General features: G+C 47.0%; 2 protein-coding genes across 13 annotated transcripts in view; one reads left to right on the top strand and one right to left on the bottom strand.

The window, feature by feature from the left end:
• The window catches only part of POLR1A (RNA polymerase I subunit A), an 82,054-nt gene extending 58,004 nt beyond the window's left edge, over positions 1-24,050 (bottom strand). Inside the window, exons 1-9 of the mRNA XM_002709657.6 lie at positions 23,652-24,050; positions 17,278-17,482; positions 15,935-16,084; positions 12,980-13,087; positions 11,958-12,043; positions 11,728-11,831; positions 2,772-2,858; positions 962-1,067; positions 521-683 (exon numbers count right to left, since the gene is read on the bottom strand). Of these exons, the coding sequence (XP_002709703.3) occupies positions 521-683; positions 962-1,067; positions 2,772-2,858; positions 11,728-11,831; positions 11,958-12,043; positions 12,980-13,087; positions 15,935-16,084; positions 17,278-17,482; positions 23,652-23,728 (1,086 nt within the window). The 5' untranslated portion in view covers positions 23,729-24,050. The remainder of the gene's footprint in view (positions 1-520; positions 684-961; positions 1,068-2,771; positions 2,859-11,727; positions 11,832-11,957; positions 12,044-12,979; positions 13,088-15,934; positions 16,085-17,277; positions 17,483-23,651) is intronic.
• Positions 24,051-24,126: 76 nt separating this feature from the next.
• The window catches only part of PTCD3 (pentatricopeptide repeat domain 3), a 30,475-nt gene continuing 28,240 nt past the window's right edge, over positions 24,127-26,361 (top strand). For all 12 annotated transcript variants that reach the window (XR_016229241.1, XR_016229240.1, XR_016229242.1 and 9 more), the window contains exon 1: positions 24,127-24,258. Coding sequence is in view for 4 of the 12 variants with exons in the window: in XM_089326161.1 (XP_089182287.1) it covers positions 24,152-24,258 (107 nt within the window). In the remaining 8 variants the exon portion in view is untranslated. The remainder of the gene's footprint in view (positions 24,259-26,361) is intronic.

Here is a 26,361-nt window from a genome sequence, read left to right as displayed (position 1 = left end):
TTTGTATCGAGTACCCTAGAGCTGGGGAGGAGTCCAGTGACCTCAGCAAGCTTTCTGAGCACTCAATTCATCTTTATATCCAGTAAAGACCTAGTGCAAGGCTTGTCACACCAAAGGAGCTCTGGCAATGTGATCTGAGACTCTCTTACCCTGGAAAATTCCTACTCTACAACACTGCTTTCCAGTGCCCAGAGCTGGGGAGCTAAATGACCCAGAAGCCGACAAAGGCCTAGAATAGCCTCGATGTGAAACCTCTAGGTGGAGACCAGTCCTAGAAATTAAAGTGACTCAACTAAGGTCTCTCAGTGTTAGTATCAGCCCAGACTTTGCCATGCCCACGCTCATGCCTACACCTTGGACCTTAACCAATTCATCCAAACCCACAACTCCCACTAGGGGTGCTGCCAGCTGCAGAGGATATCCCAGTGGCATCAGCCGGCACCCACATTTGTATCCATACTGCATGGGGGCCGGACCCAAGCATGTGTGCCTAAAGCATCAGCACCAAGGCGGTACTGACCTCTTCTGTGACGGGTAGTGCCACCTCACATGGCAGCTTCTGCTCCTGCGCCATCAGTGCCAGAAGCTTTCGGATCAGAACTACATCCTTCATGACAGCCTGCAGATTCACTGTCTGGCCATTGGTAAACATCTGGTCCCCCAGGCGATTGACAGGGCGATACCTGCAGGGGACAGATAGAATCGACAAATGTTTAGCTCGAGGTGAGGGCCGTGTCCTTCAGCCTCTCACCCACGTCTACCTGTAGGCAACAGACAACACCACAAGCAAACAGACAATATTCCTTTAGCATTCACAACAACCAGACAGGAGAATACTTCCTCCTCCTGCAAGTGGAAGGAAATGCTGATTTATTTCTCAGGGCCCTTGGCCCTCCCATGGGTTGTCACTTAGTTCCTCAGCCAGTCTTTTCTGCGTAGACAGTTGATGAGAGGGCATTACCTTGAAGGTGGTACAACCATGAAATCCAGGAAGAACACAGCGGGGTTGAATCCGGACTCCGTGCCAACATCATCCAGTCCAGAAAAGAGGTAATTCAGAAAGAATCCTGTGTTTGAAATAGGCCAAAGAGATCATTTAAATCTCTCCAAAAAAGTACAACAGGACAACCCCAAAAATATTCCCCAGTGAAGAAAAAAAAAAACAAACAGAGGGTAATATGTAGAATGAGTTCACATTCTTCTCATAAAAACAAACAAAAAACAGCCTTTGTGTGTATGGCAGCTTGTATGCCAATGAGCTAACAGTATAAAGACAGTACCACAGGGGCAACACTGCGTAACTCAAGGATTGAATTGAGCAGGAATGAAAAAAAACAACTTCCTCTATTTTTAATTATCTTCCTGGATTACTAAGATACACAATTAATCAGATACTTACTACTCTGGTGTTTATAAAAACTGACTTGGGTACAAGCATTTGGCCTAGTAGCTGAGATGCCAGTTGGGACACCCGCTTCCCATGCTGGGGTCCTAGGTTTGAATCCTACCTCTGCTCCTGATTCTAGCTCCCTATTAGTGTATAACCTGGGTCCCTGCTACCTATGTGGGAAAACTTGGATTGGGTTTCTGTCTCTTGGTTTTGGCCTGGCCAAGCTCAGGTGGTTGTGGGTACTTGGGCAGTGAGTCAAAAGATGGCAGCGTCTGCTTTCTCTCTCTGCCTCTCAAATTAAAAACACATAAATTTTTTAAAAATTTATTAAAAAAAAAAGAAAAATAAAAAATGTTAGCTTTCTTAAAACACGAGGATGGATGTTGTGGCCCTTGGGATGCCTGCAGCCCATATTGGAGTGCTGGTTCAAGTCCCAGCTCCTCTGCTTCCAGTCTGGCTTCCTACTAATGTCTCCTGGGAGGAAGTAGACCACGGTGCAGATGCTTTGGTCCCTGCCACTCCTGTGAGAGACCTGGATGGAGTTCTGGGCTCCTAGCTTTGGCCTGGCCCAATCCTGGCTGTGGTAGGCATTTGGGGAGTAAACCAGGGGATGGAAGATATTCTCTCTGCCTTTTAAGCCAATGAAAATTTTTTAAAAAATCAAAACAAAACACATCCTCCACATGGGTTCTGCCAAAAAGGGATCTTTTATTGGTCAAGGCTGTATCTTAAGTTTCTGGTGACCTAAAAAAAATGCTAAGAGAAACTGAATAAAAAGTACTAGAGGCCGCCACAGAAAGGATCATAGTAACTCCAGTGCTTTTTTTGATATTACACAGGGGTTACAGTCAGTATTCTAGAACACACAGAGGATGGACAAGAAGGCTTGGATCCACTGCAAAAGCTCTGTCATACACTCAAAAGGGAATAAAGAATCCCCCCCTTTTTTTTTTGTAGGGAATTGAAATGTGAAGAAATTAACATCTTTTTAAAAAAGCTCATTTTTTGATTTATAGAAGGAACTCCCACAGAAACTGTTAAAGGGGCCTTTTTTTTTTTATGGGCATTTGAAATACTGTGAGTTCCAGGGACCCTTCAGGAAATACAATCTTTTTAAGCTGGGCCCTCCTGCAGCTTTTATTTAAGGTCAGGCTCATTTATAGTAATCAGCAAGTTCTTGGTGCTAGGTTTCACCTCCTCGACTCCACGAGGCCTCAATGTCAACGTACACTGAAGCCTGCCCCAAACCTATGGATCAATTTCAGGAGACAGCTACAATAATCACAACTTTATAAAAACAAAAATACTACACGAGGGTTAGCGAGTCCAGGAAATGAAAGCCTAGAGAAGAAAAGGGCTATTCCTCTAGCTCGTACAGTACCTTCATTCTTCCAAATGGCAAAAAGATGTTCTCGCGCACTGTTTGGTGTTAGGTACCCTCGTTTTCCCATCTGTGATTCCTCAATTCCTGGAGGTGAGGAGGGGAATCAAAGCCACATAAATCAGTAACAGGTACTCTGGCTATGAGATTTATCAATTCTCTGTCCCCACCCTGCAAAGCCTGCAACTGACTGCCAAAATCAATCTTTACACAGTTTTATTTTCAGCTCTGGCTTTTCTCCCCTTCATATAATTTCTAAAGTAATGAAAGCAATATACAGCAAAAGAGAAATGTTAGTCACTACTCCATTATATTCGCATAACGATGATCACTTTTATATATTCTTTTCCAGTCATTTCCTTTATAGAAGCATTTTATGTAACTGTAATCTTCAGTGTGCACTTCCTTTATACATTATTTCACTCACTTAGTATCCTCTGGTGAGCATTTCTACATGTTGCTACATAGCTTTTGCCTAACCAACCACCACTTATTATTTAAGATGTTTATTTATTTTTCTACATGAAAGGCAGAGGGAAAGAGAAGACAAGACAGAGAGAGAGAGAGAATCTTCTATGTGCTGGTTCACTTCCCAAATGACCGCAAGAGCCCGGGCCTGGCCAGGCCAAAGTCTGGACCCAGAACTTCATCGGGGTCTCCCAGAAGTGTGGGAGGGACCCAAACACTGAGCATCATTTGCTGACTCCTGGTATGTACTCACAGGAAGCTGGATCAAAAGTAGAGCAGCCAGTACTGAAACCAGTACTCTGATTTGTGATGTGGGCATCTCAAGTGGTGGCTTAACCTGCCGTGCCACAGTCCGCACCCCTGCCTGACCACCACTTCTGAAGGCTGCACAATGCTCCACTGAAGATGCTTGCTAAGTTGCTTAGCTACACTCGCACAGTTAGAAGTCTGGAGAGATTCCAACTTTCTGATATTATAAGCAACACTATGATGAATACCTTCATGCACAGGGCTTTTACCAGAAAGGTTTTGAGGAGCAGACTTCAGGGAAAATCAATGCAGACACTGTTATGGGTAAACAGATATTGATTTCTTTGTACGAATATCATACCAGTATGTAAGAAGATTGGGTGTGGCTATTCAGACTAAACAAGGTATTCTGGGAGACTGTCAATCAGTTATGCCCAGATTAAGTTTGGAAATCAGACTTGGGAATTCCATTCAGGAGATCAGGCCCCAGGCGCTCAGAAGAATAGTACAGACAAGTAATGGATCTTCTAGGTGCAAAACTCTGTGGGGAGCAAACCGGACTAGACTGAGTTACTGGAATTAAGACTTATTCTATGCATCTGCTCTCCCACAATATGGCGATGGGAGAGAAGTAAACAGCTTCCGCACAGCTGCCTCCAGTTCAACTAATAAACTGTAGGACTTGCTCCTGATTGGAGGAGAGCAGCGTACTCGGCGTGTGGGCAGCCGAGTTGGGATTGGCGGAGGAGGACTATAAAGGAGGAGAGAGACGGCATGCACCAGGAACATCTAAGGGGAACATCTAGCTGAAGGAACACCCGTGCAGCCCCCGAGAAAGCCGGCCGGCGGTGTGCCACTCCCCTGCGGAAGTGGGGAATGTGGCCAGGGGGAACTGCCCTTCCACGGAGGTGGAAGGGATAGTAGCCAACCCGGGAAGAACCAGCAGCAAACCCGGGGAGGGCCGAGCAGACAGAAAGAACAGCGCAGGGTCCTGTGTCGTTCCTCCACGAAGAGGGGGAGCGACACAAAACTCAACCTGTTTGGGGATGCATTTACTAAAACTAGGCATCCCTCAATTCCCCACTTTGATCTACTTCTCAAGGCGGGAGCTGTGCCTCATCTGTGTCCCTAACACTTGACATCGTGTACAGCACACAGCAGATGCTAGTCACTGGTTTGGCATAGATGTCCAAAATATCCCAAATCTTGGGAAAGACTCTTAAGCTATTTGCATGCTTCTGTCCAAATGATTATTAAAAGGGAATTTTGTGGATTAAACCATGGATGTAATGCAGCAAGGAACTCTTAACAATGTCCCTTTTTATATAACATACACCTTGTTTTGGATTTGTGTCATTTTTTTTTTTAATTTTTTTTTTTTTTTTGACAGGCAGAGTGGACAGTGAGAGAGACAGAGACAGAGAGAAAGGTCTTCCTTTGCCGTTGGTTCACCCTCCAATGGCCGCCGCGGCCAGCGCAATGTGGCCGGCGCACCGCGCTGATCCGATGGCAGGAGCCAGGAGCCAGGTGCTTTTCCTGGTCTCCCATGGGGTGCAGGGCCCAAGCACCTGGGCCATCCTCCACTGCACTCCCGGGCCACAGCAGAGGGCTGGCCTGGAAGAGGGGCAACCGGGACAGAATCCGGCGCCCCGACCGGGACTAGAACCCGGTGTGCCGGCGCCGCTAGGTGGAGGATTAGCCTAGTGAGCCGCAGCGCCGGCCCGGATTTGTGTCATTTTTAATATAGCTGACTGACTTTACAGAATGCAGCTTTTTCTGAATTTGACACAGGTGTATCTGTGGTATTATTCTTTTCCATTCTTTTCTCCTTCTAACACTATGTGCAGTTACTTCTAAAGCACAGATTAAATGAGTTCTGCATACTTTTTAAATAATCACAATTCTCGGTTAATACTGATGTTCTCACTATTCATAATACGTAGCAGCACTGTTTATTCTTAGCCACGGCATGTATACACCCATCCAAGTTCCATTATGACATCTTTTTTCGCCTTTATAACTCATGTGATAGTTATCCATAAATAAAAACAAATATGTGTTAACTTTAAAAAAAAAAAAAAAAAAAAAACAAAATATCCCAAATCTATGTAAAAATCCCACTGTTTTTGCCTTTTTCACACTTGTAATATCTAGCTTCACTCCACCTCCAATTCTCCATTTAGTTTCTTTACAATCTGCAGAAAGTTTTTCCACAAATCTAATTAGGATCACAATTAATAGATGCATCATCATTTATTTAACTGGTCTCTATTGGTAAGCACTTCAAACACGCTCAATTCTAAATCATTTAAACAATGCTGTGGATATTCTAATTCCTTAGGATAAAGTCATATGAGCAGAATTAATGGGTCAAGGAGTCTGCACATTTCAAGTTCTGGTACTCTCATGAAAGCAAAGCATTTCAGTGAGTGAACACAACTGAAGGAAGCATTGACCTTGAGGAAAACCACATTAGAAAGCTATGTCTAGGCCGGCGCCGTGGCTCAATAGGCTAATTCTCCACCTGTGGCACCGGCACCCTGGGTTCTAGTCCCAGTCAGGGCACAGGATTCTGTCCCGGTTGCCCCTCTTCCAGGCCAGCTCTCTGCTACGGCCCAGGAGTGCAGTGGAGGATGGCCCAGGTGCTTGGGCCCTGCACCCACATGGGAGACCAGGAGAAGCACCTGGCTCCTGGCTTTGGATCAGTGCAGTGCACCGGCCGTAGCGGCCACTGGGGGGTGAACCATTGAAAAAAGGAAGACCTTTCTCTCTGTCTCTCTCTGTCTCTCTCTCTCAATGTCCACTCTGCCTGTCAAAAAAAAAAAAAAAAAAAAAAAGAAAGCTATGTCTATTTATTGGGGGAAAACAGACTCTAATAACCTCAAGAACAGTTGTGTGGGCATGCCTGGATGTGAGTAGCTGCACTTTCTCTCCTACTTCACAGGTGCTGAAGGGCTGATGAAGCTCTAATTGAAGCTCTCCACTTCCTGTCCCACGACGGTAGTTCAGTCGCCATGAGGGGGACTGGGGATGTTCAGTCAAGCGATTTTTAGGGTCAGAACAATCTACAGGAAGCTACTTCCTCACATAGGCTGTGCCTGCTCCTAACAAGGCATTTCTGCAGCCTGCAACAACAAAGCCCCTAGCTGGACTTTCAGAGCACCTTGAATGTGTGTTTAGAGGTGCCATATAAGCAAATGACCTACATGAAAGAGCTCTGTGAGTGAGATCCTGGAGGAAAGAAGGGGCCATCAAAGAAGGAGGTATCTTTCTCTGAAAGGAGGAGAGAACTTTCACTTTGATTATGGGCTGGTCTAAATAATGTTGGAGTTTGTGGACTCAAGAGGCTTCCATAGCCTTGGCAGCTCATGACAAGAGCCTTGGGTGATCACTGATATCATAAAAGAGTGTCAATAGTTCAATCAACAACAGGAGTCACTGTGCACTTGCTCCCCATGTAGGACTTCTGTCTTTAATGAGTTATATTACGAGAATTAATGGTAAAACCAGTCTTCAAACTGTGGGGAGCAACCCGGACTGGACTGAGTTACTGGAATTAAGACTTATTCTATGCATCTGCTCTCCCACAATATGGCGCTGGGAGAGGAGAAAACAGCTTCTACACAGCTGCCTCCAGTTCAGCCAATAAACTGTAGGACTTGCTCCTGATTGGAGGAGAGCAGCGTACTTGGCGTGTGGGCAGCCGAGTTGGGATTGGCAGAGGAGGACTATAAAGGAGGAGAGAGACGGCATGCACCAGGAACATCTAAGGGGAACATCTATCTGAAGGAACACCTGTGCAGCCCCCGAGAGAGCCGGCCGGCGGTGTGCTGCTCCCCTGCGGAAGTGGGGAAAGTGGCCAGGGGGAACCGCCCTTCCACGGAGGTGGAAGGGACGGTAGCCAACCCGGGAAGAACCAGCAGCAAACCCGGGGAGGGCCGAGCAGATAAAAGAACAGCGCAGGGTCCTGTGTCGTTCCTCCACGAAGAGGGGGAGCGACATAATGGTGCCGTGACTCGGATATGAAGCCTAGGCAGGGCTTAGTGTCGTTCCTCCACGAAGAGGGGGAGCGACACAAACGGTACTTTATACTTTGTGTGTCTGTGTGGGTACAAGCTGCTGAAATCTTTACTTAGTATAAAGTTGATCTTCTGTATATAAAGATAATTAAAAATGAATCTTAGGCTGGCGCCGCGGCTCACTAGGCTAATCCTCCGCCTAGCGGCGCCGGCATACCAGGTTCTAGTCCCGGTCGGGGCGCCGGATTCTGTCCCGGTTGCCCCTCTTCCAAGCCAGCTCTCTGCTGTGGCCAGGGAGTGCAGTGGAGGATGGCCCAGGTGCTTGGGCCCTGCACCCCATGGGAGACCAGGAAAAGCACCTGGCTCCTGCCATCGGATCAGCGCGGTGTGCCGGCCGCGGCGGCCATTGGAGGGTGAACCAACGGCAAAAGGAAGACCTTTCTCTCTGTCTCTCTCTCTCACTGTCCACTCTGCCTGTCAAAAAAAAAAAAAAGAATCTTAATGAAGAATGGAATGGGAGAAGGAGTAGGAGGTAGGAGTAGTTTGGGGGTGGGGAACCACTATAATCCAAAAAGTTGTACTTATGAAAGTTCTATTTATTAAGTAAAAGCTTTCTATAAAAAAAAAGAAAAAAAAAGAGGTGTCACATAAAAAGCAGGTCAGAGGCTGGCATGGTGGCCCAGTGGGTTAAGCTGCTACTTGGATTCGAGCAGCCAATCCCATACTGGAGTGCCCGTTCGCATTCCAGATGCTCTGCTTCTGATCCCACTTCCTAATAATGTGCCTGGCAAGGCAGAGAAAGACAGTCCAAGTGCTTAGGCCCTTGTTACCTGTGAAATCCCAGGTTTGGCCTGGCACACACCTGATTACTGTGGCCATTTTGCAAGTGAACCAACAGATGGAAGGTATCTCTCTGTCTCTCCCTCTTTCTAATGCTGTGCCATTCAAATAAATAAATCTATCTTTTTTCAAAAAAGGGTCAGTCGTCAAAAAATCTGGAAAAGATTGTGTCACAGCACATGGAAAAGTGTTTTGGCTGCAAGAATTTTCACTTAAAATGCTATTGTGCCTCATGGGGCCTCAGAACTCACCGATGCACACACAGCAGGCTACATAAGCACTCCTCATGGGATCACCAGTACATGGGGACCGCCGAGGCCTTACTTCTTGGTTCCCTCTTAGTAGAAGGCTCACGGTCAGAATGCCCACTGCCCCACCTCACCTGTTCCCTGGCGTTACTGACATGTGTCCCTGCAGCCTGTTTATGTAGCTGGTCTCCACCTTGGCACTGTGCTCAACCACAAGCATGGCCCTAGGCATGATGCTGAGTGCCAATTAAGTACATGTTAAATACTAAAACCCCAGGCCTGGAGTCATCAAAAATCACTGCCCACCTATTTCTAATGCACAGACTTTGTCTGCACCATCATCTTCTCGGGCTGCAGTGCGAGGTTATTTCAGAAGAGTGGGTTTGGCAAAGGCATTGAAAGGCTACTTAACTGCTGGATGTCTGCCCCAAACCAACAGCTCTTTTCTAGAATTCAGACCATCTTTTTTTTTTTTTTTCAATCTGTAAACATTTTCTAAGGCATCCCAAGTGGTGTTAAAATTGTATAAAGGGCGCCGGCGCCGCGGCTCACTAGGCTAATCCTCCGCCTAGCGGCGCCGGCACACCGGGTTCTAGTCCCGGTTGGGGCGCCGGATTCTGTCCCGGTTGCCCCTCTTCCAGGCCACCCCTCTGCTGTGGCCAGGGAGTGCAGTGGAGGATGGCCCAGGTGCTTGGGCCCTGCACCCCATGGGAGACCAGGAAAAGCACCTGGATCCTGGCTCCTGCCATCGGATCAGCGCGGTGCGCCGGCTGCAGCGGCGGCCATTGGAGGGTGAACCAACGGCAAAAGGAAGACCTTTCTCTCTCTGTCTCTCTCTCTCACTGTCCACTCTGCCTGTCAAAAAAAAAAAAAAAAAAAAAAATTGTATAAAGGGCTATTAGAAAGTTCACACTGTGGTGTTAACTAGCAATCACTAAACAAAAGTAAACAGGCTTTCTGAATGCACTGTGGTACCCTGGATGGGATCCGGGAACATAAAAAGGATGTTTTTGGAAAAACTGATGAAAGTTAGATAGCGTCTACAATTTCATTAATGGTACTGAACCAATTTCAAATCCTTAGTGTTGATAAACGTGTCACGGTCATCTAGGATTTTACACTACGGCAAACCGAGTAAAGAGTACATGGGAACTTTTTGTACTATGCTGGGTATTCTTTAAGTTTGAAATTATTCTAAAATTAAAGGTTTATTAAAAAAATAAGAAACAGGTTCACTATTTACTCCAGGCCTTGCCAAAGTCTTCAACGTAAAAGACACATCATACCTCTCCAGGAGAGGGACTCATTTCTCAGCCTATTCCATACTCTCAAGCCCTGGAAAAAATGTTTGGTAACATCATCTGCTATGGGCTTCAACCCAGAAGATCCCCTCAGCTCTGGGCAACAGGTTTTGTTACTGTCTCTTTATGTAGTTGGAAACTAAGAAGTAGCTTTCTCTGAGCTAGTGAGAGTACGCAGCAGAAACAAGTGTCAATATCAAGTTGCACCTTTTATCCCCTGGCATGTTGTTAATACAACAACAAAATATATATAAAGCTCTATATTCTATAGTTAACACCTGTAAAACACCTAATACAGTGACAGTGTTGAGGTGTAGCTGTTTAAGCCACTGCTTGCAATGTTGGCATTCTTTGATGGAGTACCAGTTTGAGTCCTGGGTACTCTATCTTCTGATCCAGCTTCTTGCCAATGTGCCTAGCCCCTGCCACCCATGTGGGACACCAGGACACAGTTCCTGGCTCCTGGCTTCAGCCTGGCCCAGTCCTAGCTGTTGCAGCATTTGGAGAGTGAACCAGCAGATGGAAGATTTCTCTCTCACTCTGCTTTCAAATAAACAAACCTACAAACAAACATAACATATAGCAGGTACCTGTCTCGGGATATCACATGGAATCCCTTAGTCTTTCTCACTTCACAATAAAAAACAAAAAATATTTAACTAATAAGCTCATAACTATAGGGTGGGCATTGTAGTGCTGTGGGATAAGCCACTGCCTGCAAGGCCCACTCGAGCATCGGTTCAAGTTCTGGCTGCTCCACTTCTGATCCGGATCCCTGTTAAAGTGCCTGGGAAGGGAGTGCAAGATGGCCCAAGTGCTTAGGCCTCTGCCACCCATGTAGGAAACCCAGATGGAGTTGCAGACTCCTGGCTTTGGCTTTGTGGCCATTTGGGGAGTGAACTGGCAGATGAAGGACTTCTCTCTCTCTCTAACCCTGCCTTTTAAATAAATATTTTTTTAAGTGGGCTAAACCCAAAAATACAAAAATAATAAAGTAGGAGTTCTCAGTCTATCAAAATTCTCCCTAGTGTGCCCTAGAGGGTGTGTGCTGAGCAGCGCTGAGAAGACCCCACCCACAGAAACCTGCCTGGAGAGCCAGGAGCAGCCTGAAGGAGACAATAACATTCTGTGGAATTCTTGTGGGTTTTCTTAAAAATCGTTCACCTACATTTTATCCCAAGTACATTCATACTTGCTTTACGATACAATGTTCCTAAATATTTGCCAGAAAAATCTCTTCCTCAGGAATCTTCCAGGGGGATAGCTGCTTAACCTCGCAGTTAAGCTACCCGCACCTCACATCACAGGACATGGGTTCAATTCCTGGCTCCAGCTCCTAACTGCAACTTTCTGTCAGTGCAGCCCCTGGGAGGTAGTGGTGATGGCTCAACTAATTGGGTTCCTGTCACCATGTGAGAAATCCAGATTGAGCTCCTGGTCCCTGGCTTTGGCCCCAGCCTAGCCTGGCCACTGTGGGCATTTGGGGAGGGAACCAGCAGACTGGAGTGCACTTTCTTTCTCTGCCTTTCAAATTAGAAAAACAAAAAAACACCAAAAAACTTTCAGTAAAAACATTGGAGCCCAAGAGGCAACCACAGATTCTGCCTCACAATGTAGCTCTGCTCACCAGCTCCCCTGGCTGCAGGCCTGGGCTGGGCACTCACTTACATCCCTAAGTGGCCTGGATGCCGTCCCTCTCCGATGACCACAAATACGCAGTTAAGAAACACGTGGCAATGAGAACAAGGGGTTGCCCAGGTCTGGGACACATCAGACAGCCACCCATGGGGAACATGGCTGAGAAGCACCTGCTAAGAGCCAGCCTGCTTACCCAGCGACTCCGAGTCCTGTTGCCCAGCTTTCTTGTGCACAATGGCAGGATACGTGATCGTCAACTTGCTGTTGTGCTCCTTTCGGACAACTGACCGCCCAGTCCTGCACATGAAGAAGGTTGTGATTGAGCAAAGAAACCCCGATGAGACATTCGGTGACAGCTGTGGGTGACTGGCCAGAGCCTGCTCACCTGGAGAATGGGGAAAGGCAGGTGCCCCTAATACTCACTTGCAATGGGGACATCGCTTGGCAGTCATATGTGTCTTCCAGAAATAAGCAATGAGTTTGCTCCGGCTCTCACACACATTTTTCACCTGTTAAAAACAGTCAGAGAACTTTGCAGTGCGATTTTGAAGAGAATACAATAGGTATTCAAATTTTGTGCTTCTCTGCTTTTATTTTCTAGCCAGAGTTTGAAACTGCTGCTGCCGCTTAAAGTTTTCCACAGAATGCAAATACAGCCAAGCCCTGCCAGTTACTAAGGGACCTCTTTACCGGTTCCTCCGTTCGCAATACGGGAACAAGTGCAGCCATCACCTCAGAAAGCTGTCACCAGGACAACCAATCAGGAGCGCAGTGCACTAAGAGCCCAATGAATGCTAGTTCCTTTACTTTTTTAAAACAATCTCTCTGATGCAGGAGGGGCACCAGCCCTGCTGCCTCCCTCAGACAGACCTCAGGGTTCTGAGGATGGTGCATCCACAGAAAGGCACCAGGAGTGGTTCTGAGTCTGGCTGCAGACAGAGCCCAGCTGGGAGCTTCGGGCCCTGCCCCAGACTATTAAATAAGTTGTCTCTGGTGTGAAACCCGAGCAAGGGCTCCACTGGCTCCAGGATTCATGCTGTAAGTTGATTATCTACTTCACTCATTCACTGCACAAAGCAATCCTTACACAGGAGCTATGCACTAGGGCTGAGGGTGGTACAAGAAAGTGTTGGAGAAAGAAGAGGAGGACAAACAGGCCAGCGTGCCAGCGTGGACGCTGGCTGTATGCTACACTTAAGCATACAGATGTCACCTAAACTCTCATCAGTTCTCCAGACACACACGCACTAAAGATGAGGAAACAGACACTACAGAGACAAGTATTTTATGTAATTTGCCCGCCACAGGTCTCTTAAGCAGAGCTGGGATTCAGATCCTGGCCTACCTTGGGAGGCCAAAAGCACATGTAAATGACAGTGTCGAGGGAAATGTGATAATTATGATAAAAACATTATTAAGGGAAAAGAGAGACAGCGATAACTCACATGCGCACCCTGGGACCCCAGCAGGTTGTTCTGTACTATTTCGGCTGTGTACTTTTCTAACTCTTCCTGAATTTCGAAGGCAGAAGGATCAGCATTTTCTTCCAGAAACTGGAAAACAAAGAGGAAAATCGTGTTACTGCAATAAAGTTAATATTTGTCTGATGTGCAGCATCCCTCGAGCCAGTCCTTCCAGAAGGTTACTTTGAGGGGAGAAAAAAAAAAGACACCATGGCTGCTGAGCTGCATTTTCAAAATAGTGAGGCAAGATTACTGCTGGAAAATCCAACAGAACACCCTTGCTTTCAATAAAGGTAGCTTAGATTAGTTGGACAAAATCTAGATTGCAAAGAACCAAGAAATGGTAAAACATTTATCAAAACCTTAAAGCTTTGGAGAGCTGACAGGTCAGCAAGGAATAACTACACCAAACTGGAGGGACAACAGGGATCCAGCAGGGTCAGGGAGTGCATGGGGGACATGTGTGCATGGAAACATCTGCATGGAAAATGTTCAGTATACGTATGTGCCCTTGAGGAAGACACCAACGGATGGCCATGAGGCTCCCTGGAGCTCTGGGACATGCCAGCCCTGGCCTGCGTGCATTTTCCAAATCAGCAATTTTACATTTTTCATTTTGAAGGCCTCAAATGGTGTGGGAGTCTAATAGGACACTATCACTCCATACTCCCCCCCCCCCCCCAGCATAATCTAGGAACCCACCCTCAGGAACTATCAGCCCCTGTACAATCACGGGGGCAGTCCAAGGGATGCGGATTGTGACCGTCCTGGGATGGGGGGCTCTGAAGCCCATGGCTGAGGCAGTAAGAATCCTCTTCAGAAGAAGGCAGCATTGTCCTATGCCTCAAATTATTCCCAGAAGGAGGTTTTTAAGCACAATAACAAACTGTACACAAGTACACAAGAACCAAGGAGAGGAGAGCGATTCCGGAACATGGGCAGTATCTTGATATTTGAGGGCCCTTTTTTTTTTTTTTAAAGAATCATTTTTATTTTGAAAGAGTTACAGGTAGAAAGGGAGAGACAGAGGGAGGAGTCTTCCATCTGCTGGTTCACTCCCCTGGAAGCCGCAAAGCCAGTGCTGGCCTCGGCCTAAGCCAGGAGCTTCATCCAGATCTTTCACATGGCTGGCAGGGGTCCAAGCATTTGGGCCAACTTCTGCCGCTTTTCTCAGGCCATTGGCAGGAAACTGGATTGGAAATGGAACAGCCAGGACTCGAACCAGTGCCGATGTGGGATGCTGGCATCGCAGGTGGCAGCCTTACCTGCTATGCCACAATTCCAGCCAATACACATAGAAGTTTTAAATTCCATTTCAACATTACGAGACTAATTCTGGGGTTCTCTCTTTTATATATCGTAATTCCTTTTCCTGATAGTGTGAAATCTAGCCCCGATTATCCTTAACCTATATTCTTATTCAATCAGTCCCTCTCCCTTATGCGCACTCTGACTGCTATCACCCCTCCTCTGTATGCCCCCCTCTTGCCTGGCCTGGGCTCACACCCCTCACCAGTCCATCTCCTTGCAGATGCCTTCCTGACCCTGTTTGGGCTCATGTCCTCCCGCAGCCCTCACCCCGGGCCTCCTCCCACTGGCAGCCTCTCCCCTGATTGGGACTGTCATTTATCATCTGATCAGCATCTCCTCCGCTGACTATTTGACCTTTGGCATCTGACATGGGGCTGCTTGAGCTGAGCGCCCGTGCTGGGAAGCCCCACTCCTGGATGTTTCCCTCACCCTGCTGGGGCGCAGACACCCATGCAGGGCCTTGCTGCTCTGTGCACTCCTACTTGTTCTGCCTCCCAGATGTCTTTAGGACTGAAGTTGTCAGGAAGAGGGGAAGGGAAGATGAGAAACAATACAAGCATGCCTATTTCCACTTCAACACAGCACTGCAGATCCTAGTCACCAAAATAATCCAAAGAAGGACCGAAAAGGAACAAAACTGCCCTGAAGGCTGGCCCTCCGCAGCCACAGGTCCCACATCCATGGACTTAACTCACAGTGGCTCATGCTCTGTGCAGCTGGACGTAGTTTCTTGATATTCCCTAAACAACACAGCATAACAATTATTTGCGCAGTGTTTACATTGTATTAGGTGTATTGTATTAAGTGACTGAGAGATCATTTAAAGTATTTAGCAGGATGTGGGTAGGCTACATGCACGCCTATTTTATGTAAGGGACTTCAGCAGCCCTGGATTGTTGTACCCCTGGGGGAACCTTGAACTAACTCCCTCTGGATGCTGAGGCATGACTGCATTTGCAGGGTGACATGACTGTGCCGACAATCTGCAAGTGTATACAGATAATGTATTAGAATTAATGAGAGTTTTGCCAGGCTGCTTCACCTACAACCAATAATATTCTGACACATCAACAAATAGGAAATGAAATTTTAAATAAAGTATTTACAATAGCACCAGAAATCTGCAGTAAATTACAAAATTTACAACAGAAATGGTGATCACCACCTTATCCAAAAATAACCCGATTTAGAACTACCAATAAGGGAACAACTTGTCATCACGAGCCTCCTATAATGCAGCAATATGAAGTATTCAATATCACATAGACTGTATTCTTGCACAAACATGATCCTCATGAGGAAATTATCATCAGACAATAAATGGTCTTTCATCTTCAAAAAGTCTGTTTCATGGAAAACAAACCAGAGACGTGATAAGGAAAAGCAGTGCGTAAGTCCTGGGTAGATGGAGGGGAGAGAAAGAAAGCCCACCACAGACAAAATTCACCGCTGTTCCCACCGCCACTCTTCAGTCCCTTGACTGCTTCACCTGGCCGCTGGCCTTTGGTGAGGATGCTTCAAGCATTCTGGGGACCACGAGGGCGGCAGTGAGGGACAGCACGCAGGCACCTCCTGTCTCCGCCACTCTGCTTCCCCTCACGTCCACGGCCGCCGTTACACACCTACCCTGTTCAGAATCCGCTCGAGCTCGAAGACGGCTTGCAGGGCCCCGACTTCCAGAACCCTCAGCTGGCAGAACAAGAGGTGGATCACGGCCCGGGGACAAGTCAGCATGTGGCAGTTTAAACAAGAGCCCCGGAGCAGCAGGTAGAGTTTCTGGAGAGGGAAGAAAAACAAAGAGGCTAGGAGAGAGACACGGTAACCCTGGGGACCTCCGGCGTACTCCTGTGCGACATCCTCTCCTCCCTCAAGTAGTCCGAGTCACCTAAGACGTTTATAAGGGCCTTTGTGACCCTAAGTTTACATTTTCCCCTGTATTTTCTTTTATGGCTGCATTTTAATCCACAAAATTAGGAATTTAGTGTGGGTGTATGGTCTGAGGTAGGAGGTTACTTTTCTTTATTCCAAGTATTTAAATAAGACAATTCTCTTCCCTTAATATATTTTTTTATTTTATTTTATTTATTTATTTATTTATTTTTTTGACAGGCAGAGTGGACAGTGAGAGAGAGAGACAGAGAGAAAGGTCTTCCTTTGCCATTGGTTCACCCTCCAATGGCCGCCGCGGCCGGCACGCTGCGGCCGGCGCACCGCGCTGATCCGATGGCAGGAGCCAGGAGCCAGGTGCTTCTCCTGGTCTCCCATGGGGTGCAGGGCCCAAGCACCTGGGCCATCCTCCACTGCACTCCCTGGCCACAGCAGAGGGCTGGCCTGGAAGAGGGGCAACCGGGACAGAATCCGGTGCCCCTACCGGGACTAGAACCCGGTGTGCCGGCGCCGCAAGGCGGAGGATTAGCCTAGTGAGCCGCGGCGCCGGCCCTTCCCTTAATATATTAACAGACATAAACCATCGTGTGTGTAGCTCCTGGAGGCTAGGCTTGCTGGTATAGAAAAGGAGGGCCCTGGACAGGGGCTTCATTCTGATCCGACCATGGGGCTTGCTGGAGCTCTGCTTCTGCCACCAAGCAGGGGCCTACAGGTCTACTGCAGGGCTCGGGGAGGCCTTGAGAGTGCTGAACCATCAGCCAGCAGGGAGGCACCACTAGCTTTAAAGCCCCTACACAGAAGCTTCAGGGGAGGAGTCTGAGCACACGCTTCCTCCCACAAGAACACAATCAAGCTGCAGCTTTTCTCAACTGGGACCAAAGGGCAGCTTTTCTCAAACTGGAACCCAGTAGTTGTGGCTACTGGGCAAGGTGAAGCCTTAGCTTCAGCTCCTCAGGGTTATAAACCACTCTAAAGAACACATGAACCACAGATGCCTGGAGTTCAACCTCTCATGGGGAGAGGGCAGCACTCCCAAGCCCCACCAACAGCCCTGGGACCCACGTGCCCCGGGCAGTACTTACGTCGAAGAGGAGCGGGTTGTACACAGTGAGGGGCAGCTCAATGTGGCCCAGGTGCCCGGAGCAGTTGTTGAAGTCCTGCACGCAAGTGGCACATACTTCTTTGGAATCTGCAGGGCCCAAGGCTAAATCGTACAGGCCATTGGCCGAGGGGTTCCCCAGGCTGTCCACATAGCGAGGATTTGTAATAGATTTCACACTTAATTTCCTGGAGACATAAAGAATGACAAAGGTCAAACTCAAGTTACCGACTTTCCTGACATGTCTTTGTTGGCATTCACAAACCTGTAGTCAAGAGGTTATGCTGTCAGCTCCAGAGGGCAGAACCTCTGACCGCCATGCCTACCACTATACCCCACACTTGAAACACAGCCAGCACATAACAGGTGCTAAATGAATTAGACAGTGTAAAAGGTGTGCAAAATGCATTGGTGGATTGTTTATAAAGAGGAGTAAGCACCCGCTACATGCCGAAAGCTGTAGGTCAGGGGTAGAGAACGTCCGGCCCACAGGCCATAGAAGGCCCAGAACAGCATTTGGTCTGGCCTTGCCAAGGTAACCACAGGTAGGACTCAAAATTCAATAGATCAGGGCTGGCACTGTGGTATAGAAGATTAAGCTGCCACCTGCAGTGCCAGCATTCCGTATGGGCTACAGTTCGAGTCCCAGCTGTTCCACTTCCAATCTAGTTCCAAAGCAACAGAAGATGGCCCAAGTACTTGAGCCCCTGCACTGGTGTGAGAAACCCAGAAGATCCTGGCTCCTGGCTTTGGATTGGCCCAGCTTTGGCCATTGCGGACATTTGGGGAGTGAGCCAGTGGATAGAAGATCTCTTTCAAATAAATAAACAAATCTTCGGGGAAAAAAGCAGCAACATTAAGTAATCCTGGTCTTAACTCTAATCTGAGATGGGCATCACTATATGTGTTTTTCAGGAGGGGAAACTGAGGCTCAGAGCAATCAGGTGTCTAAATTCAAGAAAACAAATATTCAAACCTCTGAGACCCAGAACTTGATTTACAAAAGATTTCATCATATTTCATATTCAATGTAAAGACTCCCACAGGACATTCAAATAACTACTTTTACAAAGCCAACGCTGCTTTTTAAATGTTTTCTTTCCTGATCTATAAAATAAACAACAAATAATCCCAGGGGCCAATGTTGTGACACAGCAGGTTAAGCCATCATCTGTGACACTGGCACCCCATATCAGGGCGCCAGTTCAAGTCCTGGCTGCTCTACTCCCAATCCAGCTCCCTCTTAATGCACCTGGGAAAGCAGCAGAGAATGACCCAAGTGCTTGAGGTCCTGCTAACCAAGGAGGAGATGCAGATGGAGTACTCGGCTCCTGGCTCAGCCTTGCCCAGCCCCAACTGTTGTGGCTGTTTGGGGGAGCGAACCAGCAGATGAAGATCTCTCTTTGTCTCTTTCTCTCTGCCACTGTGCCTTTCAAATAAATCAATCTAAGAAAGATGGTTTTAATTAAAAAATAAATAAATTATCCCATCCTCACACCCTAGAGGAAAACTGACAGCAGGGCCCAGCTGGGGACGAAAGCCCCCTTCTGATGTACACACTCCCTCTAATGAAGCACAAAGAGAATAAAGACCTCAGCAAGTGGGGACTCACGTTCTGGGTATAAAGTGATGATGACCCAGCAGGAACTAAGCTGCTCAGATCTGAAGGACCCTATGTTATATGGCCAGTGTCGCCCTAATGGCCAAGGCCAACTGGAAGACACACCTGTTGCTGTGGCTCTGGTCAATGTGGACCCCTTGCTGCCAGTAAGAAACTCTATTAAGCCAATGTTGAGTGGGTGGGCTATTTCCACAAACCTGGAGTGCATCTGCAACCCTGCACTGGGAAACACTGAACAAACTACTTAGCTTCTTTTTTGATCTCAGCTTAGAACTTACTGTTGTCATCATTTTGAAGAGTATAGTTGAGTGGTAGTAAGAATATTTACAATATGCTATCAACACCACTGTCCATTTCCAAAATTTTCTTCTTGCTGAAACTGAAACTCTATACCCATTATACAAGAATTCACATTCTCTCTCTCCTATCAACTCCCATTTTACTTTGCTTCAACTGATCTGCCTACACAAGGTGCTTTACCTAAGTGGACCCAAACAGTACCTGTCCTTTTGTGAATGGCTTATTTTACTTAGCAAAATGTCCTCAAGGTTCATTTACATTGTAGGCTGTGCCAAAATTTCCTTCCTTTTTTATGGGCTGAATAATACTGCATTGTGTATACACACCACATTTTGCTTATCAACTGCCATTTATCAATAAGACACTTGGGGTCTCCCCCTTTTTGGGCTATTGTAAATACTGTTGCTATGAACATTGGCATACAAGTATCGCTTTGAGACCCTACTTTCAATTCTTTGGGTATACATCCAGAAGTAGAATTATTGGATCATACGGCAATTGTATTTTTAATTTTTTGAGGCGCTCCCATACTGTTTCCCACAGTCGGTGCAACATGGTATGTTCCCACCAACAGTGCACAGGGTTCCACTTTCTCCACATCCTCATCAACACTGTTTATTTTCTACTTTTGCTTTTTAATTTGGTTTTATTTATTTATTTAATTTATCTGGAAGGCAGAGAGACAGAGAGCAATCTCCCATCTGCTGGTTTACCTCAAAAGTGCCTATAAAAGCTGATGCTGAGCCAGGCCACAGCCAGAAGTCAGGAATTTAATCTGGGTTTCCCACATGGGTAGCAGTACTTGAGCCATCACCTGCTGCCTCCTAGAATGTGCGTTAGCAGGCAGCTGACATGAGGAGAGGGGCAGGGATTTGATTCAGGCACTCTGAGATGGGATGCAGGCATCGCCAAGCAGCATCTTAACCACTACGCAAACACTCACCGTGGGCTGTTCTCCTAAGGGATCTGAGGAAGTAACTCACTGTGGTTTTGAAGTGCATTTTCCTAATGATTAGTAATGCTGAACATCTTTTCATGCGCTTATTGGCTGTTGGGACAGCGCTGGAGAAATGTCTATTGAAGTCCTTTGCCCATTTTTAAAACAGGTGCTTTTGTTGTTGCGTTGTAGGATCTCACTAGGTATTCTGGATATCAATTATTTACCAGATTTATGATTTACAAATATTTTCTCCCATTCCAAGGTTTGCATTTCTCACAGTTAATCTTGTCCTTTGATAACTACTTAACTTTTTTCTCACCTACAATCTGGGTACTGCAGCAGCTCTATCAGGATGACTGGAAGATAACACATAAAACACAATGCCTGGAACAAATCTCCTCTCTCTGAGGAGAAAGTCTCTTTTATCCTTGCGGGAGCAGAATGGAGAGGAGCAACCAGTAAAGATTCCACTGGGGCAGAGTTTGAGGACGGATTTGCCATTTCCTAAAGAGAAATTTCACTCTCTCTCAGCCTTCATTTCCTTTCCTGCGACTGTAGGTGCAATCACAAATGGTCGTAGTAAGGACTGAAAGCACCAAGTGCTGAGAAAATAACTCCTCTATCCATCTATCCATGCACTCAACAAATGTCCGTTGAGCACTTTCCATGTGCCAAATACAATTTAATTGCTGGGGAAACACACAAGAATCCCAACGCTTAGGACCTTATGTTCTGTTGGAGGAACGAAAACAGGTAAGACCCAAAACAAATGAAGTATGCAATCTGTAGAAAGTGTGGTGGAGAAAAACTGCCGGGAAAGGGAAGGATGACAGGGTGGGTGAGTGGTCTGAGAAGTCCCTTCTAAGAAGGCGGATGGAAAAGGCCTGAAGAGAGCAGGGAGCGAGCCCAGCAGTCGCTTAGGCAGAGGGCTTTGTAGTAGGAAAAGCAGGGAGGGCAAAGATCCTGAGGAGAGCATGTGCAAGGAGGGCAGGGATAAAAGTCAGGGAGGCAGCAGGAACCAGAATGGCTTTCCTCCAACTGAACTGGAAAGCACGCTGACAGATAACGGAATTCTTGACATCTCTCAGCCCTAGCCACAAATAGAGCTATAATGGTAGTGATGGGGATATATTTGCTCATGCTGTTCCCTGTCGGAAAATTAAACAACTACCTTTTGAAAAATTCAATCAACTAAAACACTTTTGCTTTTGGATGAAATTGTACTGCTGGTGATGATATATTTAAAATTTTGGACTAGCACACTGTTCGCAAGGATGGCAAAGCTATAATTCAGAAGTCTATGAATTCAGTTATTTAACATGACTTGAGACACACAGGAAGTTCAAGGCTAGTGGAGGAAGGAAAATGCAAGTACAAAAAATGACTAATGATAGACAACTGCACTGGGTGTTTAACGGCCTCAGAAAATGAGGGATGTTGAACTGAGCCTTCAGGAGAGTGCTGGGTGGGTGACAGAGGGAGGTAGGTCCCTTGGCAGAATGGACACTGCACCAGGTAGGTGTTGCAGCAAGTGTGTTACATGGCTACTTGGGATGATCATATTCCATACTGGAGGGCCTGGGATTGAGTTCTGCCTCCACTTAAGATCCAGCTTCCTGCTAGTGTGCTGGGGAAGCAGTGGATGATGGATGGTTCAAGTACTCTGTTCCTTGCCACCCACGTGGGAGACCCGGATGGAGTGGGTGGCTCCTCACTTTGGCTTAGCCCAACTCTGGGTATTGTTGGTATTTGGGGTGGGGTGAACCAGCAAATAAAAGATCTCTCTGTCTCTCACTCTGCCTTTCAACTCAATGGAAATAAAGGAATTAATTTCGAAAAGAAAAAAGAAAAAGGACATTGCACTCAGGGAAAACAGCTGAAGAAAGGCCAGGCTGTTGAAACAAGATGGCAAGGGGTACGTGGTTTGGTAGAGAAGGGATGATGTTATAGCTAAAATCAGCGTTGGCCTGATCATGGGTGAGACGGTGCAGACTATGGTAAAAATGTTCTTTACCGGCCGGCGCCGCGGCTCACTAGGCTAATCCTCTGCCTTGCAGCGCCGGCACACCGGGTTCTAGTCCCGGTTGCCCCTCTTCCAGGCCAGCTCTCTGCTGTGGCCAGGGAGTGCAGTGGAGGATGGCCCAGGTGCTTGGGCCCTGCACCCCATGGGAGACCAGGAGAAGTACCTGGCTCCTGCCATTGGATCAGCGTGGTGCGCCGGCCGCGGCGGCCATTGGAGGGTGAACCAACGGCAAAGGAAGACCTTTCTCTCTGTCTCTCTCTCACTGTCCACTCTGCCTCTCAAAAAAAAAAAAAAAAAAAAAAATGTTCTTTACCGAAGGGAAAAGGAGACTCTCGGTACAGTTTCAAGGATGACAGCAGCACAATTACAGTGTTATTTTCGAGACAAACTTTGACAGCAGCGTGAGGATGGACTGGACAGGTGAAAGGAGCAGGAGGTAGAAGAAATGACAGTTCAGACATGAGAGAAGGGTCTGATCAAAGGCAGTGGAAAAAAGGACAAAATGAAGGGTGCAGAACAGATCTGAAGGTGACACAAGGCAGGAGCACAGTAAATAAATTGGAGACACAGAATTATTTCCTGGTTTCTGGTGACCATTTGTGCAAGGGTAAGTTCCTAAAGTTCCTTTGGTGGGGGGAGTGCATGTTGAATTTTTGATGCAAGTTTAAGACCTCTGTGAAATTCAAATAAGGTTGGCAGTCAAATAAATGCATCTGGAAATTACGAAAAGAGTTTTGTGCTGGAGATTTGACTTTGAGAGTATCAATTCTGGAAGTGCTGAGATTGTCTAGAACAACGCTGAGGACGAGAAAAGTAACACGACTGGGACAGAATCCCGAGGAATATCAAATTTTCACTAATGAAAAAGAACAGACCTTTTTACTACTGTTCAGCTTAGTGCCTGGCAAAAACTGGCGGCTCACTAAATATTTGTGAGTTGGCAGATGGATGGATGAAGGGAGTGAGGAAGAAGTACTTGTCACAGAAATGGAGAGCCTGAAAACAGGAGATTTTGGAAGAGAAGAAAGTTTCAAGAAGGCGTGGAAGAAACCGTGGAATGCCCTCACGATCAAAATAAAAACTAAGGAGAAATCTCATGATTTTGTAATTAATGATTTTGTAATTACAGAACCTAAGCATGCCGGAGTCCTGGCAAACAGAAGTTCTCGCCTAAACTGAGACTTAAAGGATAATCATTTTCAGCCAAGAGGAGACTACGCGCTAACTGCGTCAAGGACATCATCATAGCCCTACAAAACCTTGTTAATTAACAACAAGACCCCCAGAAAACTTCCGCCAGCCCCACCGCTTCCCTGGCGGCGCACGCCGGCCCCGGAACTACGAAGCCCAGCAGGACCCGCGCCCGACCACCAGCGACTTCTAGGTTAAGCCGGGCGCGAGGCCTTGTGGGAACAGTAGTTCACGGCGCCGACCTTAGCGCCTCGCTTTGCACGCGTCCCACCAACTGCTTACTTGAGCTCTTCAGCCGAATACATCCCGAAGGAAATGCCCTGTAGCCGGCGCCAGGGCACGTTCTTGGAGCCTAACATCTTCTAGGTCTACTGTGAGTTCCAGCACCAAGAGATTCCAGTCACCCCTGGAGAACACCTATGAGCCCTAACCCAGGAGCCACCATGTGATTCCAAGTGGGCTTGCGCGCCGGAAGCGCTCGCTAGAATATTTATATGGACGAGACCACTTTCGTTGTGGGGGTCGGAGAATAATTCACGGCTCTCATGTTTTCTAAGAACAGAGCTCTATAAGACATTAAAGTAATGGCTTCAGAAAAGCTTTTCGAGGCCACTGGGCGTATTGAGCTTTTTACTTCCTTGATAAAGGAAACCGTGAGGGTGCAACCTCCCATTTCAAGATAGTTTTCGCCTCGGCCAATAGGCGAGCTGTTCCCGCCCACCTCCCTCCCGCGATCTCGAAGGGCGACGGCTTTCCCGACACGCTCCGCGAGGACGCCAAAGATGGCGGCGGTGGCGGCGTCTGCTCGCTTGCTGGGAGTCCGCAGCAGGCTCGGCCTACCGCTGAGCGGTCGGCGGGTAGCGCTGTGTGAAAAGGCACCTGGTTGCAGGTAAGTCAAGCTTGAGGGCCGACGTAAGAGTCCTCTCAGTCTTGTTTCTCGAGAGCTGTGGAACTAGGGACGATGGAGGGGTCGGCACGTGCGGGCTGACACAGCCGCGTGAGCCGCAGGCCCGGCACGTGGAGCCGGGCCCTGAAACACTCGCGGAGTTCGGACCGCCTTGTTCGATAAGGGGGTATATGTTGGTTGTTGGCAGTACCCTGTCCGCAAACCTAGGCCTCTGCTCTCGTGACGCTTACATTCCAGTGAGTGCGGCGTTAGCGGTTCCACGCACCACCAACACCCGCCCCGAAAAAAAAATCGGCCCTTACTTGTTTTACCCCAAACAGCATGGACAGGGAGAACTCATGAGACCTTCCCAAATAACAGGTAGTCTTGTCTTCGCTAGAGATATTGTCAGGTTTCATAAAAGAGAAATGTCGAAATCTGCCTCCATGCCCTTTGGATCTGTGGCCGTTACAGATTGGAAAATATAACACCTGTTATTACATTTTTTTTCCACGTAGTAGAAACAGTGGTATTGTGGAAACAGACAATAACACAGTAAGAAGCGTGAGAAAAACTTAATTTTAGATTGATTGCTACGCTGCGTTAGATGATAGACGAATTTTTCCAACTAGACTGAGGCTAGTGATAACTTTCAGAAGCATTGCCAGGAGCAAGTGAGTTGTGTATCTTACACTAGGAATTTGATTTCTACTCTTCTCAGGCTGCTTCGGAAGAGACAGCAGCCTGCCTTGTATTTCAGAAGCCTACAGCGGCCCTTCCTCTTCGCTGTAGTGCCCAACTTTTACAGTTTTCTTTGCCTGTCAGTCACGTGTCTTCCGCAAAATTCTTCGAGAAGGCCAATCTCTGTCCCAGTTCCATGAGTTACAAGTAGCATGATTTGAGAGTCAATTACTTTTTTTTTTTATTTAGCAGAGTTAGGGAGAGAGACAGAGAAAGGTCTTCCCTCCGATGGTTCATCCCCCCATATGGCCGCTACTGCCCGAGCTAAGCCTAACCGAAGCCAGGAGCCAAGTGCTTCCTCCTGGTCTCCCATGCCGGTGCAGGGGCCCATCCGCCACTGCACTCCCGGGCCACAGCAGAGAGCTGCACTGGAAGAGGAGCAACCAGGACTAGAACCGGCACCGCAGGCAGATGATTAGCTGGACCCGAGAGTCAATTACTTTTGCAAATATTTAGCAGAGAGAAAAATTCTTGTTATAAAATTATTTTTGAAACCAGATAGTGATGGAGGAGCTGTTTTCCTTTGTAATCACATCTTAATACTTTATTCTATTAATACCAGTTAGGGAGGGAATAGAATATAATACTCAAGGTATTATTGAATACATTCCCTGTTTGGCATATTGACTAATTTTAATAAAATCAGAGCATTTAAAAATGGTGGGCTAATGACGCTATATTTTAGGTAAAGGATAATTTCATACTTGGGTCTCTAAAATACTAAAAATTACAATTCCAAGCCTAAATTAGGTCTGATATATTTGGCACATTCCTGGTTGTTGAAGGAAGTAGAGTGAAAGGCTCGTGCTTTAAGCAAGGGAGGGGCCCTTATAAAAGGTGCTGTTCATTGAAAGCAAATTGTTCCTCTTAAACGTGTTTTAGGGTCCAAAGTTAAAACTCCCTTCTATTTGAAACCAGCTACTTAGATTGTTCAAGTGCTGGTAAACATTTCATTTTCCTCCTGATTTTGTGTAATGAGGTTACCTGCTTTATTTATTTATTTTTTAAGATTTATTTACCTAAAAGGCAGAATGAGAAGGAGAGAAAGAGATATCACTACCCAAATGGCTACAAAGGCCAAGCTGAAGTCAGGAGCCAGGAGCTTCTTCCTGGTCTCCCACGTGGGTGTAGGAGTCCAAGGAATTGGGCCAACCTCTGCTGCTTTCCTAGGTACATTAGCAGGTAGCTGGATAGAAAGTAGAGCAGCTGGAAAGTTGAACCAGGTCCCATATGGGATGTAGGCAGAGGCTTAACCTGCTGTATCAGAGTGCTGGATCCAGCCTACTTTAATTCGTATCTTGTGTCCATATTCTGTATCCATTCTGTAATGGTATTGACATACTGTTTAGGTTGTGTCTTCTCGGT

Source organism: Oryctolagus cuniculus, chromosome 2 (assembly GCF_051225735.1).
Source record: "Oryctolagus cuniculus isolate XC-2025 breed Fujian yellow rabbit chromosome 2, ASM5122573v1, whole genome shotgun sequence".
Lineage (NCBI taxonomy): Eukaryota > Metazoa > Chordata > Mammalia > Lagomorpha > Leporidae > Oryctolagus > Oryctolagus cuniculus.
The sequence above is the reverse complement of the archived record's forward strand: the minus strand, read 5'-3'. Positions and strand labels throughout refer to the sequence as shown.